We start from the raw sequence: 27,204 nt of genomic DNA, 5'->3' as shown, positions 1-27,204 counted from the left end.
ATTTATAATTATGAATTTATCTATTTCACCTTTTAATTTTCACGTATTTGCTTTATGTATTTGGAAGTCCTGTTATTTAAGTATACACACATGCAGGAATATTTTGCCTTGATGAATTACCCTTTTTATCATTATGAAATGTTTCTCTTTATCCTTACTAAAATACTTGTTCCCTTATGATATAGTTATTCTAGCTATAGTATATGTATTATTTGTAGGATATATATTTTCCTATTCTTTTCCTTTCAACCTATCATGGTTTATGTGTAAAGTACACTCTAATTGGGGTCATTTAAAACGTTTTATTTAATAAAATAGTAATCTTTTATTCACCGTTTTGCATTCCGTGGTTTCAGTTATCTGAGGCTAATTGTGGTCTGAAAACATAAAATGAAAAATTTCAGAAATTAACCATTCATACGTTTTAAGTTTCATGTTGATCTGAGTAGCATAATGAAATTTTAGGCCACCATCTCCATCCCTCCTGGAATGTGACTCATTCCTTTTCCTGGCTTCTATGTCACCTGTTCATTAGTCGCTTAGTAGCTATCTAGTATATTAGATTGACTCTTGTGGTATTGTAGGGCTTGTGCTCTTGAGCAACCCTTATTTTAGATAATAATGCCCCTAAAGTACAAGAGTAGCGATGCTGCATTTTTTTTTTACAAAGATTATATTTTATTGTTATTTGTTGGTAATCTCTTAACATTTCTAATTTATAATTAAATTTCATCATAGATATGTATAACACATAGTGTATAAAATGGTACAATGTAATTTCAGATATCAATGTGGATGTTGAAATTTGCCTTTTACAAATAATTGGGAACTATGCTACAATTGTCTGTATAATTGGCTGTAAATCTTCCACTTTACTATTTATTTTCTATATTTCCACCTTTATTCCTTTGCTATTCTTCTCCTGCCTCTTTTGGATTGACTGCATTTTAGAATTCCATTTGCCATATCTGGTAATACCACTTGGTTTTGTTTTTCTAACAGGTACTCTAGGGTGTACAGTATGCATCTCTATCTTATCCTAGTCTATGTTTAACTAACATTATATTATTTCATGTGTTATGTGAAAACTTTACAACAGTATTTTTTATTCTTTCTTCTGTTCCAAGCCTTATTTCGGTCATACATTTGACTTGGACTTATGTTATAAACTCTGTAATATGTTATCTTTTAAGAAATTTAAGAATGAGAAAAATTGTCTGTTATATCCTCTCATGTTGTTATTATTTCTGACGTTCCTTATTACTTTGTGTAACAGATCTATGTTTTCAGTACTATCATTTTCTGTTACACTGAAGAAATTTCAATATAACTTTTTATTTATTTATTTTTAGTGCAGCTGTGCTGGCAACACATTCTCTCAGCTTTTGTCTTTCTCAGAAAAAGTCTTTATTTCACTTTTATTTTTCAGAAATATTTTAAAATGTTACTTTTACTGTGTCATTGGAGTTTCAGGTTGAAAAATTTGTGGTAACAAATTACTACAAGATGGGTTAGAAGTTGGGTTTAACATGGCTGGTCCTCTGTTTAGGGTCTCACTAGGCTAAAATCCAGGTATCAGCCAGGGCTGTCATTCTCATCTGGGACTTCAGAGTATTTTGCCAAGCTCCTAGATGCCAAGAGATTTCAGTTGCTTGTGGCTGTAGTATTGAGATAACTGTTTCATCGGTACTGTGTCTTTTCATCTTTAAGTCTCTAATCATGCAGTGAACTTTTATTATACTTTAATTTTCTCAGACTTTCCCCTCTAACACATCACTCTGACTTCCTCTTTTTCTTTGAAGAGCTCACGTGATTCCACTGGGTCCATCCAGATAGTCCAAGATAATCTCCCTATTTAAATATCAGCTGATTAGTTACTTTAATAGCAGCTGCAAAATCCCTTTGGGAATGTAATATGAATAACTGCAGAAGTAATAACAGAGGGCTAATGTCATGGGGATCAAAATTCTGCCCATCGTGTCCTGATTGGAGCACAAATGTCTCTCACCCTTGTATAATCTCTAGGGATTATATGACTAATAGATTTCTGGTAGCTCCTTGACTGATCTCATGGAGCTGGGATCTATGCAAGTGCCATCTACCATTCAACAATAGACTCAAAGGGTCCTCTCTAAAGATATCTAAAGGTGTTTATTTGTGTAGTTCATTCTCTCTGGTACTCATACCTGCCAAGAGCAGCCACTTCAATCTCTCAGAACTCCTATATCTGGCTCTTGAACTCAATGAGTTTGTTATGACTTTTTCTTTTGCTCCCTAAAACTAAACCCTATTCAGAAAGCATCTGCAGTCTGAAGATGGAGACAACTGAAATCCAATGAGAGAAACCAGTGGTTTCATATATTTTATCCAGGATTGTTTTTTATTATGGTTAGAGGACACATCCAATCTTGTCCCTTCAGCATGGCTGACCAGGAGGATTTTATTTAATGTTTTCCCAGTCAGTTAGAGATTATTCTTTTTGATGCTCAAACTGTCCCACATGTTGTCATTGTGAGCCCTTTCACATTGGTTCTTTTATGCTTCTACATGTCCCCATTAATTTTTTTTCTGGTTATTATATGTGCTTTATTTTCACAGATACTTAATAAAAACAAACAGTTCTGGGAATGTATACTGTTCACTTACTCCTTCGAAAAGAAGAGGGAGAACATTCACCTTTCATATTCTGTTCCCAAGAGTGGGATCATCAGTTCTTCTAATATCTGCGATTCCTTTTAATGGAGAACGGCCTATCAGAAGTGAGTTCTGGGCATTAGGTGTGCCTATTGTTCCTAGGATGTATTCCAGTCTAGGAATTTTTAGAGAAGAATTAGAAATTCTAAGGCATTTTAAATCAAAGTCAATCATTGAGGTTTTCTGAATGCCACTTATTTGGTACAGAGCAGAAAATTCATGACTGACATCCTCCAAGAACTTTAGAGGATTAGAAAATCAATTTGTGTTTAATATCTGGGATAATAGATTAATACTTAAGAGTATGACATGTTTTTAGAAGGCAGCCTTTAGGATTAGAAAAGTCATATGTCTTTCTATTTATTGACCTTATATTTGATGTATGTTATGGGTTCTGGAACGGGAGCATTATCTGACCTACTCCCAAGGCATTTAGAAATCTTTCCTGTTCTCTTCAGAGAGTGCTATTGGAAATTGTTGCCCTAGGGATCAGGAATACTAAATGTCCTGCAACACTAAAGAACAGATATCCATAATGAGGAATCTTTTCTCTCCAAATCCCAATCATGCTTCATTAGTCAATGAGATTATGCAAACAATTTTTGTGAAAATATTGAATATTTGTATGTTTTGATACCCTTACCTGACTTTGGGTAAGTTGCCAGAATAAGATCATCAGGCTTGGCTTGGAAATTATAGATTTGATCCCACAATTCTTTGGTTAATTCCGGCAAAGGGACTCCACCTACTTCCGAGATGCTAAATAGTTCTAGCTCTTTTTCCATCGTGGGAGCGTTTTCCTTAATCATGGCCATTGGGAATCTGTGAAGGGTATGATCAATACTAATTAAAATTTTTAAAAATTTTGTTTTATGGCTTATCGTATGGGTTATTGTCTTACTGCCGTTTATTAGAATAATATAAAATAAATGAAAGCTAACATATAACATGCTAACAAGTGACTGTATGTACCTTAATTATTTAATCTTCATAGCAACCACATAAAATAGGTAATATTTCCTCCATTTTCTTGATGTGGAAACTTGAGTAATTATAAGTTTAATTAATTTGACAGAAGTAAAATAATCAATACCTCTTGGGGCTGAGATTTATACCCGTATAGTCTTCTTTCTACTGCATGACCTAACAACCACATTACCTGTTAATAGGGAATATAATGGCTTATGTGTCACATATTGCTTCATCATCTTCAAGATATTATTTTGTACAGTTAGAAGTGAGACCATTACATTGAAGAAAATTCAAAACAATGCTTTTAAGGTGCATTCTATACTCAATTTGCTTGAATAGTTTTCACAGGGAAAATCTTCATAAAACAGTTTTATATAAAGATTTTTTTCAATCACTGAATCATTTTTGAAATTTTAGGCTTCTGTTACAGCATAAAAAACTCTCATGCCCAAAAACTCTCATGTCTATTAACTCTGGAAACTTGGAATTACGTTCAGTTATGATATGGTTTGTCTGTGTCCCCAAACAAATCTCATCTTGAATTCCCATGTGTTGTGGGAGGGACCCAGTGGGAGATAACTGGATTGTGGTGTCTGGTCTTTCCCATGGAGTTCTCACGCTGGTGGACAGGTCTTATGAGATCTGATGGCTCTATAAGGGGGAGTTTCCCTGCACAACCTCTTTTTTTCTTTGCCTGCTGCCATTCATATAAGATGAGACTTTCTCCTCCTTGCCTTCCGCCATGAATGTGAGGCTTCCCCAGCCACATGGAACTTTAAGTCTGTTAAACCTCTTTATTTTTAAATTGCCCAGTCTCGGGTATGTCTTTATCAGTCACATGAAAAGGGACTAATACAATAAATTTGTAGTAGTAGAGTGGGATGTTACTGTAGATACCTGAAAATGTAAAATTGATTTTGAAACTGAGTAACAGGCAAAGGTTGGAATACTTTGGAGGGTCAGAAGAAGATGGGAAAATGTGGGAAAGCTTGGAACTCCATAAAGAGTTGTTGAATGACCCTTACAAAAATGCCAATAATGATATGGACAATGAAATTCAGGTTGATGTGGTCTCAGATGGAGATGAGAATCTTCTTGGGAACTGAAGTAAAAGTCACTCTTGCTATGTTTTAGCAAAGAGAATGGTGACATTTTACCCTTGCCCTAAAAATCTGTGGAACTTTGAACATAGAGAGATGATTTAGGGTATGTGGTGGGATAAATTTCTAAGCATCAAAGAATTCCAGAGGTGACTCAGGTGCTGTAAAAGGCATTCAGTTTTATAAGGAGAGCAGATCATAAAAGTTTGGAAAATTTGCAGCCTGACAATGCAATAGAAAATAAAATCTTATTTTGTGGGGAGAAATTCAAGCCAGCTGCAGATATTTGCATAAGTAATGAGGAGCTGAATTAATCACCAAGACAATGAGAAAAATGTCTCCAGGGCACATCAGAAGTCTTCATGGCAGCACCTGTCATCACAAGCCTGGAGGCCTGGGAGGAAAAAATGGTTTTGTGGACTGGTCCCAGGGTCCACATGTTGTTTGCAACCTAGGGTCTTGGTGCCCTGCTTCCCAGCCAGTCCAGGCATGGCTGAAAAGATCCAACACAGAGCTTGGGTCATGGCTTCAGCGGGTGCTTTGGAAGTTTCCACACAGTGTTGATCCTTTGGACGCACAGAAGTCAACAACTGAGGTTTGGGAACCTCTGCCTGGATTTCTGAAGACGTATGGAAGCACTTGGATACCCAGGCAGAAATTTGCTGCAGGTGTGGGGCCCTCATGGAGAACCAGTGCTAGAGCAGTGAGAAGGGAAATGTGGGATCAGAGCCATCACACAGACCACTGGGGCACTACGTAGTGGAGCTGTGAGAAGAGGGCCACCAGTATTCTCCAGACCCAGGAATGGTAGATCCTTTGACACCTTGCACTGTGCACCTGGAAAAGCTGTAGACACTCAAGGCCAGCCCATGAAAGCAGTCAGGAGGGAGGCTGTACCCTGTAGAGTCACAGGGTTGGAGCTGCCCAAGACAATGGGAACCTACCTCTTGCATCAGTGTGACCTGGATGTGAGACATAGAGTCAAAGGAGATCATTTTGGAGCTTTAAGATATGACTGCCCCACTGGATTTAGGGCTTGCATGGGGCCTGCAGCCCCTTTGTTTTGGCCAATTTCTCCCATTTGGAATGGGTGTATTTAATCAATGCCTATACCTACATTGTATCTAGGAAGTAATTAACCTGCTTTTCATTTTACAGGATCATAGGTGAAAGGGACTTGCCTTCTTTCAGATGACAATTTAGCTTGTGGACTTTTGAGTTAATACTGAAATGACTTAAGACTTTGGGGGACTATTGGGAAGGCATGATTGGTTTTGAAATGTGAGGACATGAGATTGGGTGGAATGATATGGTTTGGCTGTGTCCCTACACAAATCCCATTTTGAATTTCCACGTGCTGTGGGAGAGACCTGGTGTAAGGTAACTGCATCATGTGGGCAGGTTTTCGCTTGGAATTCTTGTGGTGGTGGGTGGGTGTAACTAGATCTGATGGATTATAAGAGGGAGTTCTCGTACACAACCTCTTTTTCTCTTTGCTTGCTGCCATCCATATAAGACAAGGCTTGCTCCTTCTTGCCTTCTGCCATGATCGTGAGGCTTCCCCAGTCACCTGGGACTGTAAGTTGATGTTAAACCTCTTTCTCTTATAATTTGCTTAGTCTCGGGTATGTCTTTATCAGAAGCATGAAAGTGGAGTAATACAGTAAATATGTGGAACATTTAATCTTGCTGTACATGTTGAGGTTCTTTGTCCGATTTGGAAGGAAATGAAATCCTTTCAGGATCAGATGTATATTAGTTTGGAGAAAAGAAGTTATGCATTGAGATTAAAGAAGTATTTAGGGTGAGAGTGACATTTATTAATGCAAAAATTCATAAACTGTCATTGTACTATACCTGTAATGTAGTTGACTTTGAACAAATGATAATCCCCCATTCTTGATTGTGAGAGAAAATAACAAAAATATGTCAAAATATCCGGAGGAATGTATTTCTATAGTTTGTTAATCAGTGTTCTGAAAGAAGTAGATTCCATGGGGACATGAACTTGAGAGCTTTCTGAGAAACAGTGAAACAGGCTTCCTTCCTGCAGAATGTCTTGGATCATTTTGATGATTGGTGGTGATTTTGAATCCTTAGAAAAAGAATGTAGTTGGTACCACTTTCAAGTGCTGTAAGTCTTTTATTTTTTAAAAGTAGAGTTTTCATAGTATTTGAATTATTGAAAACACACTGTGGGTAATTCTGACCATGTGAATATGTAAAAGCAATGGATGACTGCCGTCCTGAGGTGGCCTCCTGGCCTCATACTCAGTCAACCTTTCGTCTTGTATCCAATCCAAGGAAATTTGCATAATTTCACTTATTTTGTGCACCAGAACCAGGTGGAATGACCTGTTACAGGTTTCAATTCAAGGTGCAAAGTGTCTTTTTCCATGAATGTGGTGTTTGCGATGCTTAATCAGTTTTGGAAGCAGAACCAAGTGTTCGTTTTGCTTAATTTCCCAAGTTGGGATGCAAAATAAAAAAAAAAAATGTTCTTCCACCATTACACTAGGAACCCTCCTTCATCAAGCATAAGGCTCAATCCACCAGGGAATATACATTAAACAGAATAAAGAGAATGTATGCAGCCTACTTGTGCTCGGAGTCCTGGAAGTTTGGGTTCCTGCCTGTGTCCCATGTTTACAGTCCTGCCCAGGTGGTCTCATTCGCAGGCAGGACATGCTGTGGAAGCATCTTTGACCAGATGCTTAAGATTACCCATCAATGCTCCTTCAGTAACACGGACAATGTGTACCTGCTCACACGGGCAATCTTGTGAAGCAATTTGTTGCTTGAATAATGGCTATCGTTTAGGATAATATAATAGTAAAACATATGAAGGTCTTCTACTTGGACATTTATTTTATAGGATTTCCTGAGAGCCAGGGAATCCTTGTTCAAAAAGTTTTTGGAAGATGTGGACTTTCCCAAATCCTAGTTCTCCTATCAACGTAGATCGTGATTCCTTGATTATTGTTGGTTAGCAGGTTTGGGCTCCATCAATTAATTTAAACATTTGAACTAATTCAATGTATGTGAGAAGTTTAAATTTCAAAGGTTAATTGAAATTTGTGACAGCATAGCCAGTTTGGAAATTTTGGGAGTTGACTTTTTTTAAAGTAAATATCACAAGGCAAACTAAGTAACCACTGGATTCCTCTTCAGGCAAAGAATAAAGTTTGCTTGGTTATAATGTTACTGAAATGAACAATAAGATTAATACTTTGGGCCTTGGGTAAAATAATATATCAAAGGAGCTTAGATTGCCAGCTCAAATTTGGTAACTACTTTTTGTCAAGAGAAAAGTCTTTTGAGGAGTCTAATAGAAGATATTAGTCACTGAAAATGTGATTGTAAAAGAAACAAGAGAATAATTAGATGAGTGTCTGGAATTTAGTTAACAGCAGTATTAAAGCTAAACAAATTGGGCATTAGAGTTGCTGAAAGAGTAAATTTTATATATCATTAGGATATATCAACCCTTTTGAGGACACCAAAAAAAATATATATATATACACACACACACACACACACACACACACACATATATACATATTATTATTTACAACCATGTGGTTATTTTCTAAGAAAGAGATCCAATACGTTAGTAAAATATTTTAATTTATCCTCATTTCATAAAATGAAAATCAATTAGACCCAACAGTGCTGTTTACTTTTGAAGTAACTTTGACTTTTCCTGTTGATATCAGCTAATTAATTATAATATTTTAAAGTCAATGGCATAAAGAATGTTGGTAATTTAAACTGACATTTTTCATGATAGAGAAATCATCAACAGCCTTAGTAATTACTAGGGATTCAGGATGTTCCTGATAGTTATACCAGTTCACTTTTCTTTTCAACGGATATTTTTAAGCAGCTACACCGTGCAAACACGGATGTATGTTAGAACTAAGAAAGACTTTGGGGATGACCTGTGAGCAAAAGGCACCTGGCCCCCACCTTCACCAAACCTATAGTCTGGTCGTGAAGATAGACAATGAATAAATAATTGCATAAAGACAGAGAAATACCCTGGAAATAGAAGTACCATGGAAAGCATGAAGCAAGGAAACAAAGCAATGATGGGTGTGGTAGGAGTCCGGATAGTGATAGTAAAGGAAAGTTGGAGAAGTTTGTTGAAGGACATTTGTAAATTTTCAGAAGATCATTGGCATACCTGTGAGTTTGTAAAGGCTTTGCTCCAAGCCATCCCTTTAGTATTCCAAAGGGTGGTTGACTGGGATAAAATACAATAATGTCAACAAAAGCCAGGTGAGTCAGTAATGCCATACTTTGATAGATTTGAAAAATATTCTAACAATATTGAAGATTCTCTGAAAAGAGCTATGCCCATCATCAAAATGATACTCTCCTGCATTCCAATTTCTTAAACAGGTTATATACAGAATTGGCATTAATCATAAAATGATAACAACGTAATTGGGCTACGTCCCAAAATTATGATTTGGATACTCTTATTGATAAATTATCTCATGCCTTAACTAAAGGAGTGAGTTAGAAAAGGTAAACAACCAAACAAATATGAACTTGCAACTAAAACAACTATCCACCCAGTCTGAATCTTTAAAATACTCCAATAAATCTCTGAGTGGACTTCAAATTCTGCTGTATAATTACTGTAAAAAACCTGGACAGATTAAGAAAGATTGCCAGAAACTATAGTGGAAGGAACAATGACAGGCAAAGGAAGAGGAGATACAATGTGGTTTCTCTAATCAACTGAAAGATTTTCTTTTTCTCCTTACTAGCACTATGAGAGAAATAGAAATTGTTCAAAATGGAGATCAATCACAAGCTATTGTTGATCTTGAAGCTATGTTAGCTGTAGTAAATCCCACCTTATTACAAGGCCTCATTCCTTGGATCAAACAGACACTTCAAATGGTGGATGTCACTAATACCATTATACTGGCATATACATCTTACCCTGTAGCTTTTCAGTTAGAACCTTTACAAGGAACTCAGGTTTTTGTATTAGTTTCCTCAGCCCCATTCATTTGATAGAAAGAGACTTCTTACAGCTACATAATGCCCATCCTTTTTTTTTTTTTTTTTTTTTTTCAAAAAATAGGAAAGGTGATTAGAATTAGAAGACAAAATTGAATTACCAGATATAATGAATGTTTTGGAATATGATCCTCTTAAACTCACAAATTGCAACTCCTATTGCCATAGAAGACACCAAATTATTGAATAATGAAGACTCACAAAAGCTCTTAAAGGTAGTACCTGATTAATCCATTTCTTTAAACTAGTCATTGGTGCTTGACACTAGTATGACTAAGAATAATGTACATCACCAGCTTATTAATAACACTTTATAGAATAAAGGGCATCGGAAGAGCTTCTTGGTCAAAGAAACTAGTTCATTAGCTTTAACACAGTCACTGCCCCAACTGAGAGATGGAATGACAATGCCTGAATTGAAAGATAAGATAATTCAATTTCAGAATGGTTTAACACAAATTGGGGGTAGTCTCATCTAGCTTACCCACTGCTTTGGTCAGCTCAGTCAGCTTGCTCCTTTACATTAGGAATAGAGAAATCATACCAAAGATACTTGGACCAGTAGCAGTAGAGATATGGGACAGATACTCAAACAATGATATAACCACACCATTATATTACAACATACTGATTGGCATGCCGTAACAACTGAGTTATTTATTAGTTTGTTCCAGATGAAAACCTTTGGCTATGTGGCACTAGTTAAAGGCCATATTTACCCTCATGATGGTTAGGACAGTATTCCTTGGGTTGGGTTATATGTGGGCACAAACTTGATTAGGTTGTATACTATCAAAACCTGCAACTGTTTCTGATTGACAATCACATTGGGTTAATTCCGTGTTCTCTGATATGATCATTTAGCTTCCATCTTTGTACCTTAACTAGGTATTGAGGCTGTCACTTGACATGTAGAGACTCTAACCAATTATACACAAAAGGCCCAAAATGATAGCCACATGGGTATTTCAGTATTAAATAATGAAGTTGCTCTTTTAAGGCAGGCTGTATAATGGAACCATATTGCTTTAGACATCCTCACTGCAGCCCAAGTGTAAACCTGCTCTACCATAAAAACTGAAGCTTCTGTCTATATCTCAGATGAATGAGATAACGTCACTAAATTAGGGACTGATACAAAAACCCAAATAACTAAACATTCAGATCCAACACCTTCCCGAAACAATTGGTTGGGTAGTTGTTTTGGGCCTTGAGAAAGTTGGCAGCGAAAGCTATTACTGTTCTAAGAAGTACACAGTCATTCACTGTGTTTTGTCCTGTTTCTGTCAACACTGTTTTTATGATAGTTGTTTGCAATTGAGTCAAAGCACAACTGAAAAGGCTAGAATAATGGTGGCTCAACTAATTGTTTTGATTGAGGAGGTAGTCATGTAGCCTGAATCAGGTTCGGCGATCACTGCTCCCTTATTTGCTTTAAAATTTGGCCTGGGCACTTTCCATTTTTTTCCCCCTGTATGGGACATACATTCCTAGGAATGAGCCTCCCACATGATGTGGGATTTTTACCTAAATATACAGGCTATATGCATGATTCTTCTCCAATGCTTTCTCCACAATATTTTAAAGGAAAGAGGGAAATGTAAAAGAAAATAAAATTTCTGGACACTCTATTATGCCAAGAGGTGAGTTAATCTCTAGATGTTGAGTCACATAGCATGTTTGGTATTCAGCTTCTCAACTTATAGTTTAGTTATCTTCCTCGTTATTCTTGTTCTATGTATTTCTAGGAAGAAGTAGAGACCAGACCTCCACACTTCCAATTACTAATCTTTGTTATAACTGTCTTTTTCATTGTCCTGTACCAGATGGTGCCCAAGACTCCATGACTGCTGCATCTTTATTATAGAATATTCAATATACCTTTCTCGGAAGAAATAGACTACTTTGACTAATCAAATCATTGTAACTACGCATTCAGCCTTACATACAAAGAGGTGGGAATTCTGTTAAACTTCCCTAAACTTTGTCTATATAAACGATCCTTAACATCTACGCTTCACAACACTGACTTCCATTCTTTGGAATCTGTGCTTACTGGGCCACTTGTTCTGAAACTTTCCGCTTGAATAAACTCTTTTTAAACTCGATTCTGACACTTTTCACTACTTTAGATGGACAAGTTTAATACAGATGGACGTGGAATCTTGATTTCCATGCCCTGCTTTCCCTATTCCTTTTGTGTATTTTCCATCTTAGTCAATGTTAACTTTGTACTCTCAGTTGCTCAGGCCAAAAACCTTGGAATCATCCCTGGCCCCTCCCTTTTGCTCACACCTTACATCCAATCCATCATCAAAGTCTTCCAAACCTACCTACAAAATTGTACAACAAAGAGGGTTTCAAGTTTAGATTGTGTCAAACTCACAAGACACAATAGATTTTCCAAGCATCAGTCTTTCTTAGCATTGAGAAATAACACAGGACATAGAACAGGGCTTGTATAGCAACAGCATCATAGGTCTGGTGACATCCAAGGGGAACTTCCAATCTTACCAATTGTTATGCCTGGGTATACGCCTGCCACAAGAAGTGAGATTAGGTAAGGAATTGCCCACCATTTTAGCTCAGGGAAGCCACTAGGTAGTGAGCCATTACTTTTAGCACTTTGCTAGTGATTTATCCCCATTCTTCAGTGTAGCTACATCTCGTGCATTACCAGTTACACAGTAAACTATCCTGAATCCAGGAAGAGTGTGGCATGATAGTGACACTGGGCATACAGTGACATCAGCACAGCCCTCATCTGTCTGTGACCTGGTAGACTATATATCTTCTTCAGCTTAGTATTACAAGGAGTTCAACCTGTGGTCAAATCCTTAGGTGTCTCTGAAGCTGAAGGGATATTAGTTCCACGTGTAACACTTTTGTCTCAAAAAAAAAAAAAAAATTCCCTTATGATCACCTTGTTACCTCCCGTGAAGCCTCTATCATTGTCATCTCTCCATGTATTGTTGAAATAGCCTCAAGAATTCCCGCCCCAACCTGCTCAGCCTTCCTATAGTTACTCTTCATAGGACAATCAGAATAATCATGAAAATATATGTTATGTTATATCTCTCCATTGCTGTAACCTTCCAGTGACTTCTGTTCTCATTCTAAGTAAAAGCCAAGGTCCTCACAGCACCCCCTTAATATGCCATTTAAATATCATATTCATCCATTAACCTGGTTTTGTCATGTTAAGGGCATGAGGACAGGGTCTTTGTTGCCTTGTCCTTTCTTGTCCTTTGTCCTGTGCCCAGCACAGTGCTTAGCTCCCTGCAGGTGCTCACTAAAGGTTTGTCGAGTAAGGGAATGTATCTACTTATAGCTCTCCTTCACTCTCGTTATACACTTAGAGACATAGCTGGAGTGATGCTCAACAAATCTTGATGACACTTATATATAGGTCTCAGAACTGTGGGTGAATGTGAAATTTGTTAACTACAGTTTTGTATGTTACAACAGTTTGCCAGTTGAAAAATATGTTACATAACTGTAAAAACAAACAAAAACACTAATAATCTTCCTATATAAAAGGATCAACAGGCAGTCATGCACGAACTTTTGCTCCTGCTTTTTCCAGGTGGGCCTGGTCCCCATGGCCATCTGTATCCCTGACTCCTCCCAGAGCAGTGAGAGCACTGTGGAGGGCACTATTATGCTGTTGAAAAAAACTAGTAGGGTTTGGGCCAGCAGGATGTCCATAGCTCATCTTTGCCCCCTTGGAGATTCCATGAGCACAGACTGAATCAATGTTGGCTTAACACATTCTTAGGACAAGGAAAGCAGTTTGAGAATATGGACATTCTTTAAATTAGCTCTTTTGGTACTCAAAACTATATTTTTAAAATGGAAAATGGAACAGAGCCCAGTTACACAGAGTTGGTCAAATAAGTTTTTTTTTTTTTTAAATACTTTAAGTTCTAGGGTACATGTGCACAACATGCAGGTTTGTTACATATGTATACATGTGCCATGTTGGTGTGCTGCACCCATTAACTCATCATTTACATTAGGTATATCTCCTGATGCTATCCCTCCCCCTCCCCCTACCCCAAAATAGGCCCCGGTGTGTGATGTTCCCCTTCCTGTGTCCAAGTGATCTCATTGTTCAGTTCCCACCTATGAGTGGGAACATGTGGTGTTTGGTTTTCTGTTCTTGCGATAGTTTGCTGTGAATGATGGTTACCTTTTTGAGCTATGCAGCAGCCGCTTAAGAGCTAATAGTGTTTGTGGTGAAGACATACTTACTTGAGGCCCTAACATTTCTTTATTTCACATTGCCTATTTCCTGTTGGAATAATTTGGTTTCCTCTGTACTTTTCCCAGATTGAAAAGAAGGTGTGGAAGCCTTTCAGGCTCCCTGTCAGGTCACAGGACCTGGCGCTGACCCACCAGGGTACTGTTCCTCCTGCTGAGGTGGAGGCTGTCCCGGTACCTTTGTCTTAAGCTGGGTGCTCAGTGACAGCAGCTTTGAAATTAGGAGACCCGAGGGGCTGGACCTGGGCTCACTGGACTTGAGATCTAGAGGGCACTTTGCATGCCAAAGAGCTGCACCATTCACTTTACACAGTGGGGAAGAAAAATCCTTTAATGTTGCCACTATTGAGGACGAATTTACTTATTAGGATTTGGATTTAAAAAATTGAAAAATGACAAATTCCAAGCTGATGCTGACAGTGAACCTAGCAATATGGGCTCACCCTGTGTCTCCTGCTCTCAGTTGTGTCCCTGTGCAGCACCCTTTCAGTTAAACTTTGAGAGGAGGCTGGAATCTGGCATTTCATGAGTATGGTTTTGCTTACAGTAAGTCAGCTCTGGGTGCAAATATCAGGTTGATTTCTTTTACCTTTTCATCTTTGACTTTTTAGTTCTAGCATTTCCGGTTGACTACCTCTTAGAATTTGCATCTCTGTGTGCCATTGTCCATCTCTATTTGCCTGTTGTTCACCATTTCCATTACAAGTTTTAACATTTATTTATACTTATTTTAATTTCTAGTCGTGATTCCAATATCTCTATGCTATCTGAGTCTGGTTCAGATTCTTGCTTATCTCTTCAGACTGTGTTTTACATTGTAGTATGCCTTGTAATTTTTTGTTGAACTCTGCATGGTGTATTGTGTATAAGAAGCTGAAATCAATAGGCCTTCATTGTGGTGTTTTTGTTTATCTGGCTAGGAGTTAGACTGTGATTCTTACTTGCTGTGGCTGTAATGTCAGAGGACAAAATTTCCTCTGGTGTCCCTATTTTTATTTCCCTTGTTGTCTTTGTGTTTCCCTAGTGAGTACATCTTATTCTGGTCTGAGGTTTGCAGTTCTTTGAGCTGTCATCCCCTGTTATTATAAAGGAGTCCGCTAATGTGGTTAGGTGCAGAAGAAGGAGAAACATCCAATAGGTCTATGATCAGGTCTCAGCCTTTCAGAGGGCCTGGCTGCTGTGCTTTGACCTTCACACATGCCTCCAACTTTTCTCTTCCTCATTTAGGTGAGACAGGAGGACGAGAGGAGCTAGAGTTGAATTTGTATGAGCATAATTCTTCCCCACGTTGGTTTGGCTTTGATAAAACAGTTTCCCTTTGTTAGTGAAAATCGAATGCTATGGGCATATTTCAAAAAATGGTTATAGTTCCCTCATTTCTACCAGAAACATGACAGGATTTTCTCCAGTCTTAGCAGTGAGTACCTGGTATGGCTCTAGGAGGTGAAATTCATGAATGTATTCTCTATGCACCCCCAAATTTGAGCACCACTAACATTGTTAACTCTCAAGCTAGTGCCTCCTGAGCTTCTAACAATTCATTCATTACAATTTAAGTTGTACAATTTAAGTCCCTACACCTACTGCAGCTGTGGGCTTCTTCTTCTGTCCAGCTGAGATTCTCTGTATTCACATGTCTGCCTAGTTTTTGGCACAGCTGTTTGCCCCATAAACTTGATTATCTGAAGAACTTATGCGGATATTCAGTTCAATTTTTTTCTTGTTCTAGAGACAGGAGTGTCCTTCAAGCTTCTTTTATCTTGGACTGGAAATTAGAAGTTCACCATATTTAATATTTCTAAGGATAATTTTACTCATCTATAAGTGAGGGTAATATTTATTGTGTCTCACAGGATTTAAAATGATTGCATGAAAAAATAATGAAAAGAAGTTAGCACAATGCTGGATGAACCAAATATTAACCGAATGTCATCGTTTACTAAATAAGCGCTATGAATGTTGCTATTGCTGTTATTGTTGATGATGGTAACTTTAACTAGACAGGAGGAGGCAGATGCGTCAATCTGTAAAACACATCTTCAGGCTGAGCGTGGTGGTTCACGATTGTAATCCTAGCAATTTGGGAGGCTGAGGCAGGTGGATTACCTGAGGTTAGGAGTTTGAGACCAGCCTTGCCAACATGATGAAACTCTGTCTCTATTAATAATAGAAAAAATAGCCGGGTGTGGTTGCCGGCACCTGTAATCCCAGCTACTCAGGAGGCTGAGGTAGGAGAATCACTTGAACTAAAATCCCTACATTTTGCTGGAACTCTCAAATTGGCGCCTTCACTGAAAGTGTGGGCTGCAAAACAAGTATTGACAGAGCAAGGAGATGGCAGTTTCTGTACAATAATTGTTGTGGCTCTGACTTCTGTGGTTTCTTGATTTTCTGAACTTAAAAGGTTACTTCATTCCTCCCTCATTAATTTGAATTTCTATAAGTTTCCCTATGAATTTCATTCCTCAGATATAAAGCTTACGAATGGGAGGTGGAGGTTGCAGTGAGCCGAGATCGCGGCATTGCACTCCAGCCTGGGTAACAGAATGGAACTCCGTCTCAGAAAAAAAAGAAAGAAAAACTTAATTAGCATCCAACGTGGAACAAGAAGAGAAGCAAATAGAGAAATTCATAAGCTTTATATCACAGCGAAATCCCGTCTCTACTAAAAATACAAAAATTAGCCGGGCATCGTGGTGCACACCTGTAGTTGGGAGGCTAAGGCAGGAGAATTGCTTGAACCTGGGAGCTGGAGGTTGCAGTGACCCGAGATTGTGCCATTTAATTGCACCCCAGCCTGCACGAAAAGAGTGAAACTTTGAAAAAAAAATGGAGAAATTGTGAAATGGAAAGAAAGCCTCAGAATCTCAAAGTCACTGAGCGAAAGGGAAAAATCAGGCAAAGGGAAATGGGTCAGACAAACCTCCCGCCCCTTTTGTTCCTGAGCAGATAGTTACATACTTCCCTCACATTTTCCTCAGAAGAAAATTCCCTGTGGTCTCCAAGATCTTTACTCTATGGCAGGTCTGTTGAAATTCACCCTGAAAATGTCAATGAAGCGTTACCTTCACAGGCAAAGGACATAACTGAAGGTCATCCCTCCACTCACCTGAAACAAATGTGTATCTGGCTGCTCCCTACACTCTATAATTATTTTATTCACTCATCATTTTATTCACTCATTTAACTTATGTAAAAAGGCAGATTCATGAAATGACTGCATGATTGACTATTCTGCTACCTGCTCCTTTCACTTGAACAATGTGGATTCTGAGAAACTTATCAAAAGACTCAATGGAATGCAACTCTTGCTTCTTTTATCTACTGTCCTTTTTTTCTCTTTCCTATTTGCCCTACTGCCTGCTGTTTTCTCTTTAGATACTGAAGCCCCAAAACCCTCTCTGGAAAAAGCATGGACCACACGTCAACAGGTGTTTCCTGTGGTGATGTGTCCCTTTTTCCTGGATGCATCCTTAATCTTAGCAAAAGAAACTTCTCAGAAATAATTGGGTGGCAGGGGGTTCCTCTTTCAAAATTGGAGCCTCCCTCCCTCTCTCTCTGTACAGGGGAGCTTCTTCCTTCTGTCTTCTCCTGTCCTTCTTGCCTATTTAAACTCTCTCATCCTTAAATCCACCCCACGTGTGTACGTGTCACTTTATCTAATTCATGTGCGACAATAGCCCTGGTGTTCCTCCACTCATTGGAGCTGTATCATTTTGGTGCATTGGCTGGGAAAGGGAATGTATTTATCAGGCTGGCAAGCATGGAGTGAATCTCAACCTCAAATCTGTCCTTTAATTTCAAGGCTCTCTTCCAGCTATCCTGTCGCCAAAGTTTCTTTCTCTTATTATCGGCGGTGTCTTACCCCCTCTCTGTGTGTCTAATGTTCAAGAATATTTACAGTTCAGGGAAACAGGTATGTTGGAAAAGATCATGAATCACAACAGGCAGGAATTCAGTAAACGTCTCTCTCTATGATTTCTCTGGTGAACACATGATACTTTTTTTTTTTTGAGACGGAGTCTCGCTCTGTCGCCCAGGCTGGAGTGCAGTGGCCGGATCTCAGCTCACTGCAAGCTCCGCCTCCCGGGTTCCCGCCATTCTCCTGCCTCAGCCTCCGGAGTGGCTGGGACTACAGGCGCCCGCCACCTTGCCCGGCTAGTTTTTTGTACTTTTTAGTAGAGACGGGGTTTCACCATGTTAGCCAGGATGGTCTCGATCTCGTGATCCGCCCGTCTCCGCCTGCCAAAGTGCTGGGATTACAGGCTTGAGCCACTGCGCCGCCCGGCAAACACATGATATTTCTAAGGCCCCTAATGGAAAAAAAAAAAAAAAAAACCCTCTACCTGAGGCACACTGTTCCTCTTTTTTCACAGTGGGACTGCAGCCTCCTTTCACACTGTTAGAAATCCGGCTCTAGGCGTCTTCTCGGAACGGGAATTTTCTGCCTTCAGCAGTTTGCAGTAAAATGTCTTCTGTAGCCAAATGTTAGTCTTGATATTGCCCCATTGGCAGGAAAATGGCCATTCAGTTCCTGCATTCCTTTAAGGCACCTATTCTGTGTCCTATTCAAACAGTGCTTAATTAGTGGGGATTCTAAGTCCAGAAGTTAACCAGAACCCTTTTTCTATGGGTAAATGCTTTAGCATAGGCCATCGTAGCAGGATATAGAGTTCAATCTCGCATGCCCCCTCACTTAAAGGGGCCTTGCCCAATTATGTGATTTTTCTTGAAACTCTTTTTTTTTTTCTTTTGGAGGGCACACAGGCCACGCAAGTGTAGGAGGTCAAAGGGAAACAAAAGGCTAAAGCCTAAAAGTTTAGTTCCTCTAGGGCCGTGACTTGGAGGGTCACGTCTACTGTCATGGTTGGTACATTTAAGAGGGTGCCAGGATTCAGGAGCCAAAGAGAGAAAATAGTTGGGGAATGCCCTCTACTGTTTTCATCTCCATCCTGGATCACATACTGAGAGGAAGGAGACTGAAAGGACGCCTTTATTCCCACTTCTCTTTCTAGATGGGTAATAGATCGTCTTCAACATGCAACCCCCTGGGGTGTATTTTGAAGCCCTGGGACTCCTTCAACCTTGAAACTTTGAAGAAAAAATGGCTTATTTCCTATTGCACAAGAGTATGGCCTTTTTACTAGACCTTTGCAAGTGTTGCAAAATCAACCCAGCTCTTTTAGCAATCATATCAGGCAGGCCCAAAGAGAAGAATTCCCCAAAAGTAGAAAAGCAAGTTCCAGGGGAACCATCTGAGGATTCTCTTATTTGGGGCCCCTTCAGGTTCCCTTCTCATTGCAGGACTTTAGACAAGTAAAGGCAGACTTAGGTCAATTTTCTGACCACTTCATAGCTATATACCAGCTTGGCAAAATTTAATTCAGGTATTTGCCCTCTCATGGAGGAAAGTTATGGTGCTCCTAAGGCAAACCCTAACTGCAGCTAAAATAGGCAGCCCTGCAAGCAAAAGAGATTTCTGGAAATAGTAATATGTCTCCTACAGTATGCCAAAATGGAAAAGAAAAAAATAGGGAAGGCAAAAAAAAAAAAAAAAAAGAGGGAACACCATTCTCAATAGCAAGAGAGGAAATACCTCATAACAACCCTAATTGGAACCACTTTCTATGGTATTTTTTCTTCTTTTGTGGTCTATAATGGCCTCTGTCTCTTTTATAATGTTCTCCTAACCTGAGAAGAGCTAATTTTCCAAACGTTAAAATGCTTGCCTTAGAGTTGAGCTGGGGAAAGGGAAACCTGAAGCCTGATAAGCTTGCAAAAAGGTAAAAATTTCTCATCAGCGGGGCTTTTGGCTTCTTTCTCCCTGTGCAAGCCAGTAAAGGGGATAATAAGGATCATTGTTTATATTCTCCGTGAATTTATAATGAATGAAAAAGGATTCTTGAGGTTGGTCTTAAGCTGTAGACAATTTGGTGTGCTTTGCCTGCCTTTCTGTATGGTTCTGTCAAAGAAAGGGTACCTTGGGTTAGGATGCAGACCCAGGACCTCACAAGCCTGCTGTTCAAGCCAGCCCAACATAGCAGTCAGTAACAAACGTGGCTACAGGCCTCCATCTTGTTTCATGTCCTTGTAAACACGACCTGTAACTACATGGCAACAGTACATTTTACTCTCTGCCATTTTACAATGGTTGCTGTCTTCCTGTGCTAAGTCAGTTCCTGACTCAGGGCCAAAAAATCCTGTAAGCCAGTTTGTCAATCTGAGTGGTGCCAGCTGATTCATCAAGGGCAGATTTTACAAAATATCTTAGCACTGATCTTGAAAGCAGTTTAGAGAGGGTCAAAATCTTGTAGTCTCTAGGTGCATGACTCCTAAGCCATGGTTTCAAATCTTCTGGCTTATTTCTTGGTCTGGTCCCCAGGCAAGAGGGAACTACATCTTAAGAAGGAGCTGTGACCATCTTTGTTTTAAACTATAAACTGTAAACCAGGCTCCTTCCAAAGTTGGTGAAGCCTATGCCCAGGGATGGGGAAGGACAGCTTGGGCACTGGAAATACAAATGGAGTTGTTTGGGTCAGATCTTTTTCACTGTCTCAGTTACAGTTTTGCAATGATAGTTTCAAAAGCTGCTTATCCCCCCTTTGAAAATACCTTGCACCCTCAGGATTAAATCAAAACCTAATTAAGGCTCAGTGGTTTCACCTGTAAGTGAAATTGTAATATTGAAAAGTCGAAAATCTTAACTGCTTGGCATGGCTAAAGTCGAGTAAAAAGGGATTTAAAAGGATTTTCTTAAAGAGTGCTCAGCTTAATTAAAAATGGATATTCAAGTTATAGGTATATTTAAAACTTTTCCTGGAAAAAGCCTATTTTCCTCTCAGTCAACTGAATCATTTTTCACCGTTTTTTGTCTTACCACTCCTAACGCATGCATGAGAGGCCCAAAGATAACTTCCAGTAGCATGGGACTCCTTAGGAAAAACAGGAGGTGCCACAGATCCTGTTTTGGGAAAATAAAAAGCCCTCTGTTTTTCCCATGAAACCCCTAAATTAAAAGTAGATAGTTTCCTCTCAAAATCAAAGTCTCTGTTCTGTTATGTATTGTGTTATATACTGCTTCTGTTTTGGGGGTTTCACATTACTTCACATTATGAGAGAGATTTGCTGTTTAATAACCTGGTAGAATATACTCTGTAAGGATGGCTAGTAGTAGTAATAAATCAGAGAAGCATGCTCTTGGCCACCTGAAAGATACGAAAACATCCCCACCCTCCCCTAAAAAATAAGACTCCGATGGACGATGGGCTAATTGCCTTCAGCTATGTCTGCTTGTTAGGCCCTAAAAATTGCATGGTACCTGACCCTGCTCCTCCAAGGGTTCCACCCTACAGCCGGTAATCCCATTAAACAACTGGCAAATGAAAAATCTTGACAAGTGCTGAATCTTCTGTCTGTGCTGCTATATATGTATTGTGTGTAATGTCTATAAAAAGAGCTCTAATTGATTGGCTTAATGAAAAATAATCGCTTAAATCAAATAGGTTTTTAGTTCACATGGCTGTAAGAAATAAAAATCCTCTTAAGAATTACTGGTAGAATGGCCGGGCGCGGTGGCTCAAGCCTGTAATCCCAGCACTTTGGGAGGCCGAGACGGGCGGATCACGAGGTTAGGAGATCGAGACCATCCTGGCTAACACAGTGAAACCCCGTCTCTACTAAAAAATACAAAAAACTAGCCGGGCGAGGTGGTGGGCGCCTGTAGTCCCAGCTACTCGGGAGGCTGAGGCAGGAGAATGGCATAAACCCGGGAGGCGGAGCTTGCAGTGAGCTGAGATCCGGCCACTGCACTCCAGCCTGGGTGACAGAGTGAGACTCCGTCTCAAAAAAAAAAAAAAAAAAAAAAAAAAAGAATTACTGGTAGAATGCAAGTGTCATCAAAATGCAAATAGGTGGTCAGAATCGTATAACTTAGATACCAGCGTTGCAAATGTTCCTAGGTTGTATATTGCCTGCTTTACAAATGGTAAGGCCTGGGACACATGGAGCCAGATCCTGAAAAGTCAGACTTTGTCTGCATTTCTGTCTGGGTCCTAGAATCCACACCTGGTATATAATTAAAATTGCTTACTAACTAGGTTTTCCAGTGAATTTTTTTTTTTTTTTTTTTTTTTTGAGACAGAGGCTTGCTTTGTCACCCAAACTGGAGTGCAGTGGCACCATCTCTGCTTACTGCAAACTCCACTTCCTGGGTTCACATCATTCTCCTGACTCAGCCTCCTGAGTAGCTGGGACTACAGGTACCCACCACCACGCCCATCTTATTTTTTGTAATTTTAGTAGAGACAGGTTTTCACCATGTTAGCCAGGATAGTTTTGATCTCCTGACCTCATGATTCACCCACCTCGGTCTCCCAAAGTGCTGGGATTACAGGCATGAGCCACCACTCCCGGCCTCAGTCATGTTTTTAACTGTAACTATTTGGAAATATTGTCATTCGCATATAGTTGTCTTGCTTTGTTCCTCAAATATCAAGCAAGACAAGAGTTAAATAAGTGGACTGCACCCAGAAAGTTAAAGCAAGCTTTTTAACTTTTGCTTGGAATATTGCTGATCTTTGTTTTGTTTTGTAGCATCAAGGAAACTTATTTTTAACTATTTATGGCCTTTAATAATTGAGTAACGTACACTACTATGAACCAAATTTGAAGCAAGTTTATTTTTCTCTGCCTGCTTCCTCTAGAATTTGGAGACTATCTGTGAGTACTCTTAACTTATGGTAATACAGTTGCTTGCATCAGTGCAATAATAATCCATTTTTCTTTGTCAACATGACACAATTGGAAAAACTGGTTATTTTACACATGCTTTGACTGAAAGGGTGTGTTTCCCTTTAAGGAATCAAGCTTGACATGCAGAACCAAGAAAGCCCCTTGGGGAGAACTGGCCTCATACCTTGTCTACACAGTCTGGCACAGGTTTCCTATCCTGTAGTCAGTCAAGAATGTCACTTTGTAACAGGTCCGGGAACCCCTTGTTTATCTTGGGACCTCAAGAGAGAGACTCACACAACTCACAGGTATTGGAGGATACAAACCCATGGCTGGGCTCAGCTTTAAAGTTCTTATCTGAAATTCTTTGTGGAGCAGAGTTTCATCAAAGTCAACCCAAAAGGCCTATGTAGAAATAACCATTCTTGCTGCACTTTATACAAACAATCAGGCCGAGTATAAGACTAAAATTTATTCTACCCACAGCACACGTGGTCTCATCATAATTTGTTTTTACCAAAAATGAGGACTGGAGAGCGGAATTGTGCTCCAAATGTCCTCATACATTTGTCATTAAATCCCAGTCTCTTTCATTGTTTTTAAGTTTTTTGCCTATATTTTAGACTAACTCTGCTTATTCCTGTGAATTGAGCTGTATCTCCTGCAGCTTGGAAGAAACAAAAAGGGATGGTTAATGTAAAAATATGAATCAATATTCCAGTTCTAGGCAATGATCTTGCAAATTCTGCCAGGTAATAAAATTAAGTAGGGTGCCCATAACCTGGAGGTTTGTTTGTTTGGGAAAACAAAACCAAGAAGGTTCATAGACCCCCCAAGGGAAATTCTATATCTTGGAAAGTAAAATTTTAGATGGAAATTATCTACTCCACCACACTTATGGGAATTGCTCTACTCACTCTACTATTTGCAGTAGGGTTACAGCTATTTAAAGATCAAATCAAAATTATTGAGAAGCTCAGGGAAAATGCAGGTTTCAGCCCCACGTGGCTACAATCCCTCTTTTAATGAATTCCAGTCTTCTTTGTGGAATTGGTTAACTCCTTTATTTAGCCCTCTCTCACTTATATGACTTGTATTAATTTCTTTGTGGAATTGGTTAACTCCTTTATTTAGCCCTCTCTCACTTATATGACTTGTATTAATATTTTGACCCTATATACTCAACAGTGTAACTTGAATTGTGTTTTCTCAACTACAAGCAATCAAACTCCAAATGGTGCCACAAACTGAAACACGCATAGACACACTGTTCTTCTGAGAATCCTAAGATCGACCACAGGAGGGGCCTTCACTACTCTTCCCCATTCGATGCCCCTTGTCAGCAGGGAGTAGTCAGAGTCATCGTCCAAAACCTCCTAACAGCAATTAGGGTGAGATCTCCATGGGGGGAAGTGTTATAGGAGTTGTTAAGAAATAATTTTAGGCAGATAGAGAGGAAAAGGGGTCCTAGGAGAGTTTTTGTCTCCTTTAGAGCAGCTCCAGAAATGTTTCTTTTCTAGCAGGAAAGCGGTGGCTCTTAGAACCAGGCTGAGAACCTTTGCTATGCAAACGCCAGCCATTAGATACTGGGTCCACCAACATGGTGATTCCCACCATTGTCCTCTTGGCCTTGACTCACATGTGCCTGGCAGGATGATCGCCCCCACATAGCGCCACATGTGTAGAACATCATGGCACCCTGAATTTGCATATTGAAAGGCTCGGGTGGGAGGACCAGTTCTTTTGTGGGCTATGTGAATGACATGCCTGGTCAAACTAATCCCTTGAGCCCTATGGAAATCAGACACCTCTTCCTCCAGCTTCCTCATGTAACTGACTGGTATCTGCTGCATGTGGGGTCTCCTCTATCAACATTGGAGCTCCCCGCACCCCGAACTGCCTGTGTGCAGGGGATTTTCTTCCTTATTTCTTCTCCCTTCTTTCTTGCCTGTTAAACTCTCCAGTCCTTAAAACCACACACACACAAAAGAAATGATTGGGACATGACTCAGTAATTTTCTTTGATTTACATATGTTAATTAGTTCAATTTAGCCATACCAGAATGTATGCATATTCGAAAACATTGCATTGCACATAAGAAATATATATAATTTTTAGTTGTCAATTAAAAAAATAAATATAATTTTAAAATTCATGCTATTTTGCTTATTGATATTAACGATACAATAGGTATAATTTATAAAAGGTTAATCTGTAATGAATAGTTTGCAGAAATTCTTATTTTAATTTTCATAACTTTGAGTAGGTAATTATGTTGGAGATAGTGAATCTGAGGCTTAGAGGGCTAAAGTCATTCACCGAATAATAAATAAATCTGAGACTTGTCTCCTGGCCTGTCACCCTCTGAAGGTAAAGGCCTCAATAACTATGCAGTGTCCACTTCCCATGGGTTGCAGCTCTAGTCTGCTGCAGCAGCATAACACAGTTGTACACACAGACATGCGTTTAGTATCTCCTTCTTTCTCTTATCCCATCAGGGAAAGATATCAATAGAGTTAGATTTCTGCTTCAGTGTTACCTCAGGACCCAACACCTGCTGAAGATGCATGAAGCATTCAGTTTACAACTTACCTGAGTTTTATTTGCAGCCACCAAGTCTGAAGACCCGAAAGCTATTTTTTATATGATTAATAAGGGTTGAATATCCCTACCCTTTTCTAGGGTCTGGTGGTCATCAGACACTAGGATGAGACTGTCTAAGTTGGCAAGGCTTACCTGGTATCTCAGGGACCAGAGGAAGCAGCTTGCTGCCTTTAGTCAAACCGGTTCCTGGAAACCCAGAGCCAGGTTTAGCTCTTGGACACTGCGCAAGCAAGAGCACAGCAGGTGAGGATGGTGCTGACTGTCCGGAGCTTATAAATCTGGGAGGATGGGTGGGGTGGCTGCGTCAGGCTGGGGTAAGGCTTACAGTAGGTGGATACCAGGGCAGGACTTTGCACCTGCTGCTGTGTCCTGCCTCCACTGGATCCAGATGTACTTGCCAAGGTACAAATCTAGTCCTGGCTTTGCTCTCTGCAGATACCGCAAAGTTGAGGGTCTCTGCTTTCCTTTTGATACCAGCTACTCAGAATGTAAATGAACAGGTTGAACATGAGTAAATACAAACCAATAATTCATTATTAATTATCCCAGTGAGTCTGTATTTATATTGAAGTGCTTCCCAGACCAGCTCTCAGGATGGGAACTTGCACAATTATTTCATCCTGTTCCCTTTGATGCAGTAGAAAACATATTCTTCTGCCTCTTCACTGAATTCATAGTTAAAATTGGTGTAGAAGAAAGTTCATTTTAGGAAACTACAAGGCCTATAATAAAACCATGAAGCCTCCATGTCTCCCCTCCCCCGTGTGTGTGTGTGTGTGTGTGTGTGTGTGTGTGTGTGTGTGTGTATTTCAGGGAAAGAATGTCGGGGTTAGTGGATGCAGTGGGAAACACTGTGGTTGTCAGTGAGTGTGGGCAGGGGAGAACAGTCTCCAGAGCTTCTGACCTTGCACCGTTCACCTGGTTCTTAACAACATTTCCATCTGTTGAGCTGATCTAACTGTTGATTTTACTCTTCTGATTATACATAATAACACTCAGTATGCTAGAGTGAAGTAAATATTGTACAGAGTTCATTGTTAAAATTCCATATGTTGGCATGGTCTGTCCTCGTTTTCAAGACTCCCAGACACCATTCTCAAACTACAATTTCAGTTATACTTTTCAGACAAATTCATTCCTTTTCAATCTCTTTCTAAACTATTGTTCCTGATGTTGGAGAGGTAGAACACAGACCTTTAGAGCATGACTTTTAAGCCATATGGCTGGGTTCTGTATTGTCTGACAAGCTGGTTGTAAGGATCATGTGATGTAAATTATGTAAAGCATCAGAACAGTGCTCAGGACAAAGGATACAGGGCATGTGGTGGTTCATCTCATGATTACACTTGACTGTTGAGCTGATATCTTATGGAAAACCTAAATGAAGTATCTTTGTGAAAACTCCTGGTGGAGGAGGAGGATTAAAATGCTCCCTTTATAGTTGCCAGTGCATATGCATGATTTAGACTGTTCTCACTGTGAAACATGACCACTCCTGCTACAGGCCTTCTTGAAGGGGTGACCATATCAAAACAGGAAAAATGTGAGTGTGAAAAGAGGTTCTGCTGATTACATTGACAGTTAAGGTAAGAAGTGGGACTTTTCCAGCTAAAAGGACAGTCCCCATCCAATTGGATCATTTGGTCACCCTGTCAAGACAGACCTGAGCCAATAACAATTTTGATAATTGGCCCAGGGGCTGCTGTAGGCAGAACTGGGAGGTTTTCTTGGATAGAGTCCGCTTGACTTGAACAGATGCTTTAATTGTCACAAAACCATCTCTGCATGCCCCATTGTTTTGTG

At 39.6% G+C, this 27,204-nt stretch overlaps 1 protein-coding gene across 1 annotated transcript in view; it reads right to left on the bottom strand.

Annotated features, from left to right (window-relative positions):
* The window catches only part of LOC112605323 (sulfotransferase 1C3-like), a 39,216-nt gene extending 13,592 nt beyond the window's left edge, over window positions 1-25,624 (bottom strand). Inside the window, exons 1-2 of the mRNA XM_025354988.1 lie at window positions 25,534-25,624; window positions 3,338-3,516 (exon numbers count right to left, since the gene is read on the bottom strand). Coding sequence (XP_025210773.1) covers window positions 3,338-3,509 — 172 coding nt within the window. The 5' untranslated portion in view covers window positions 3,510-3,516; window positions 25,534-25,624. The remainder of the gene's footprint in view (window positions 1-3,337; window positions 3,517-25,533) is intronic.
* Window positions 25,625-27,204: the final 1,580 nt, after the last annotated feature.

The sequence above is a fragment of the Theropithecus gelada genome, chromosome 13, assembly GCF_003255815.1.
Source record: "Theropithecus gelada isolate Dixy chromosome 13, Tgel_1.0, whole genome shotgun sequence".
In the NCBI taxonomy this organism is placed as follows: domain Eukaryota; kingdom Metazoa; phylum Chordata; class Mammalia; order Primates; family Cercopithecidae; genus Theropithecus; species Theropithecus gelada.
The sequence above is the reverse complement of the archived record's forward strand: the minus strand, read 5'-3'. Positions and strand labels throughout refer to the sequence as shown.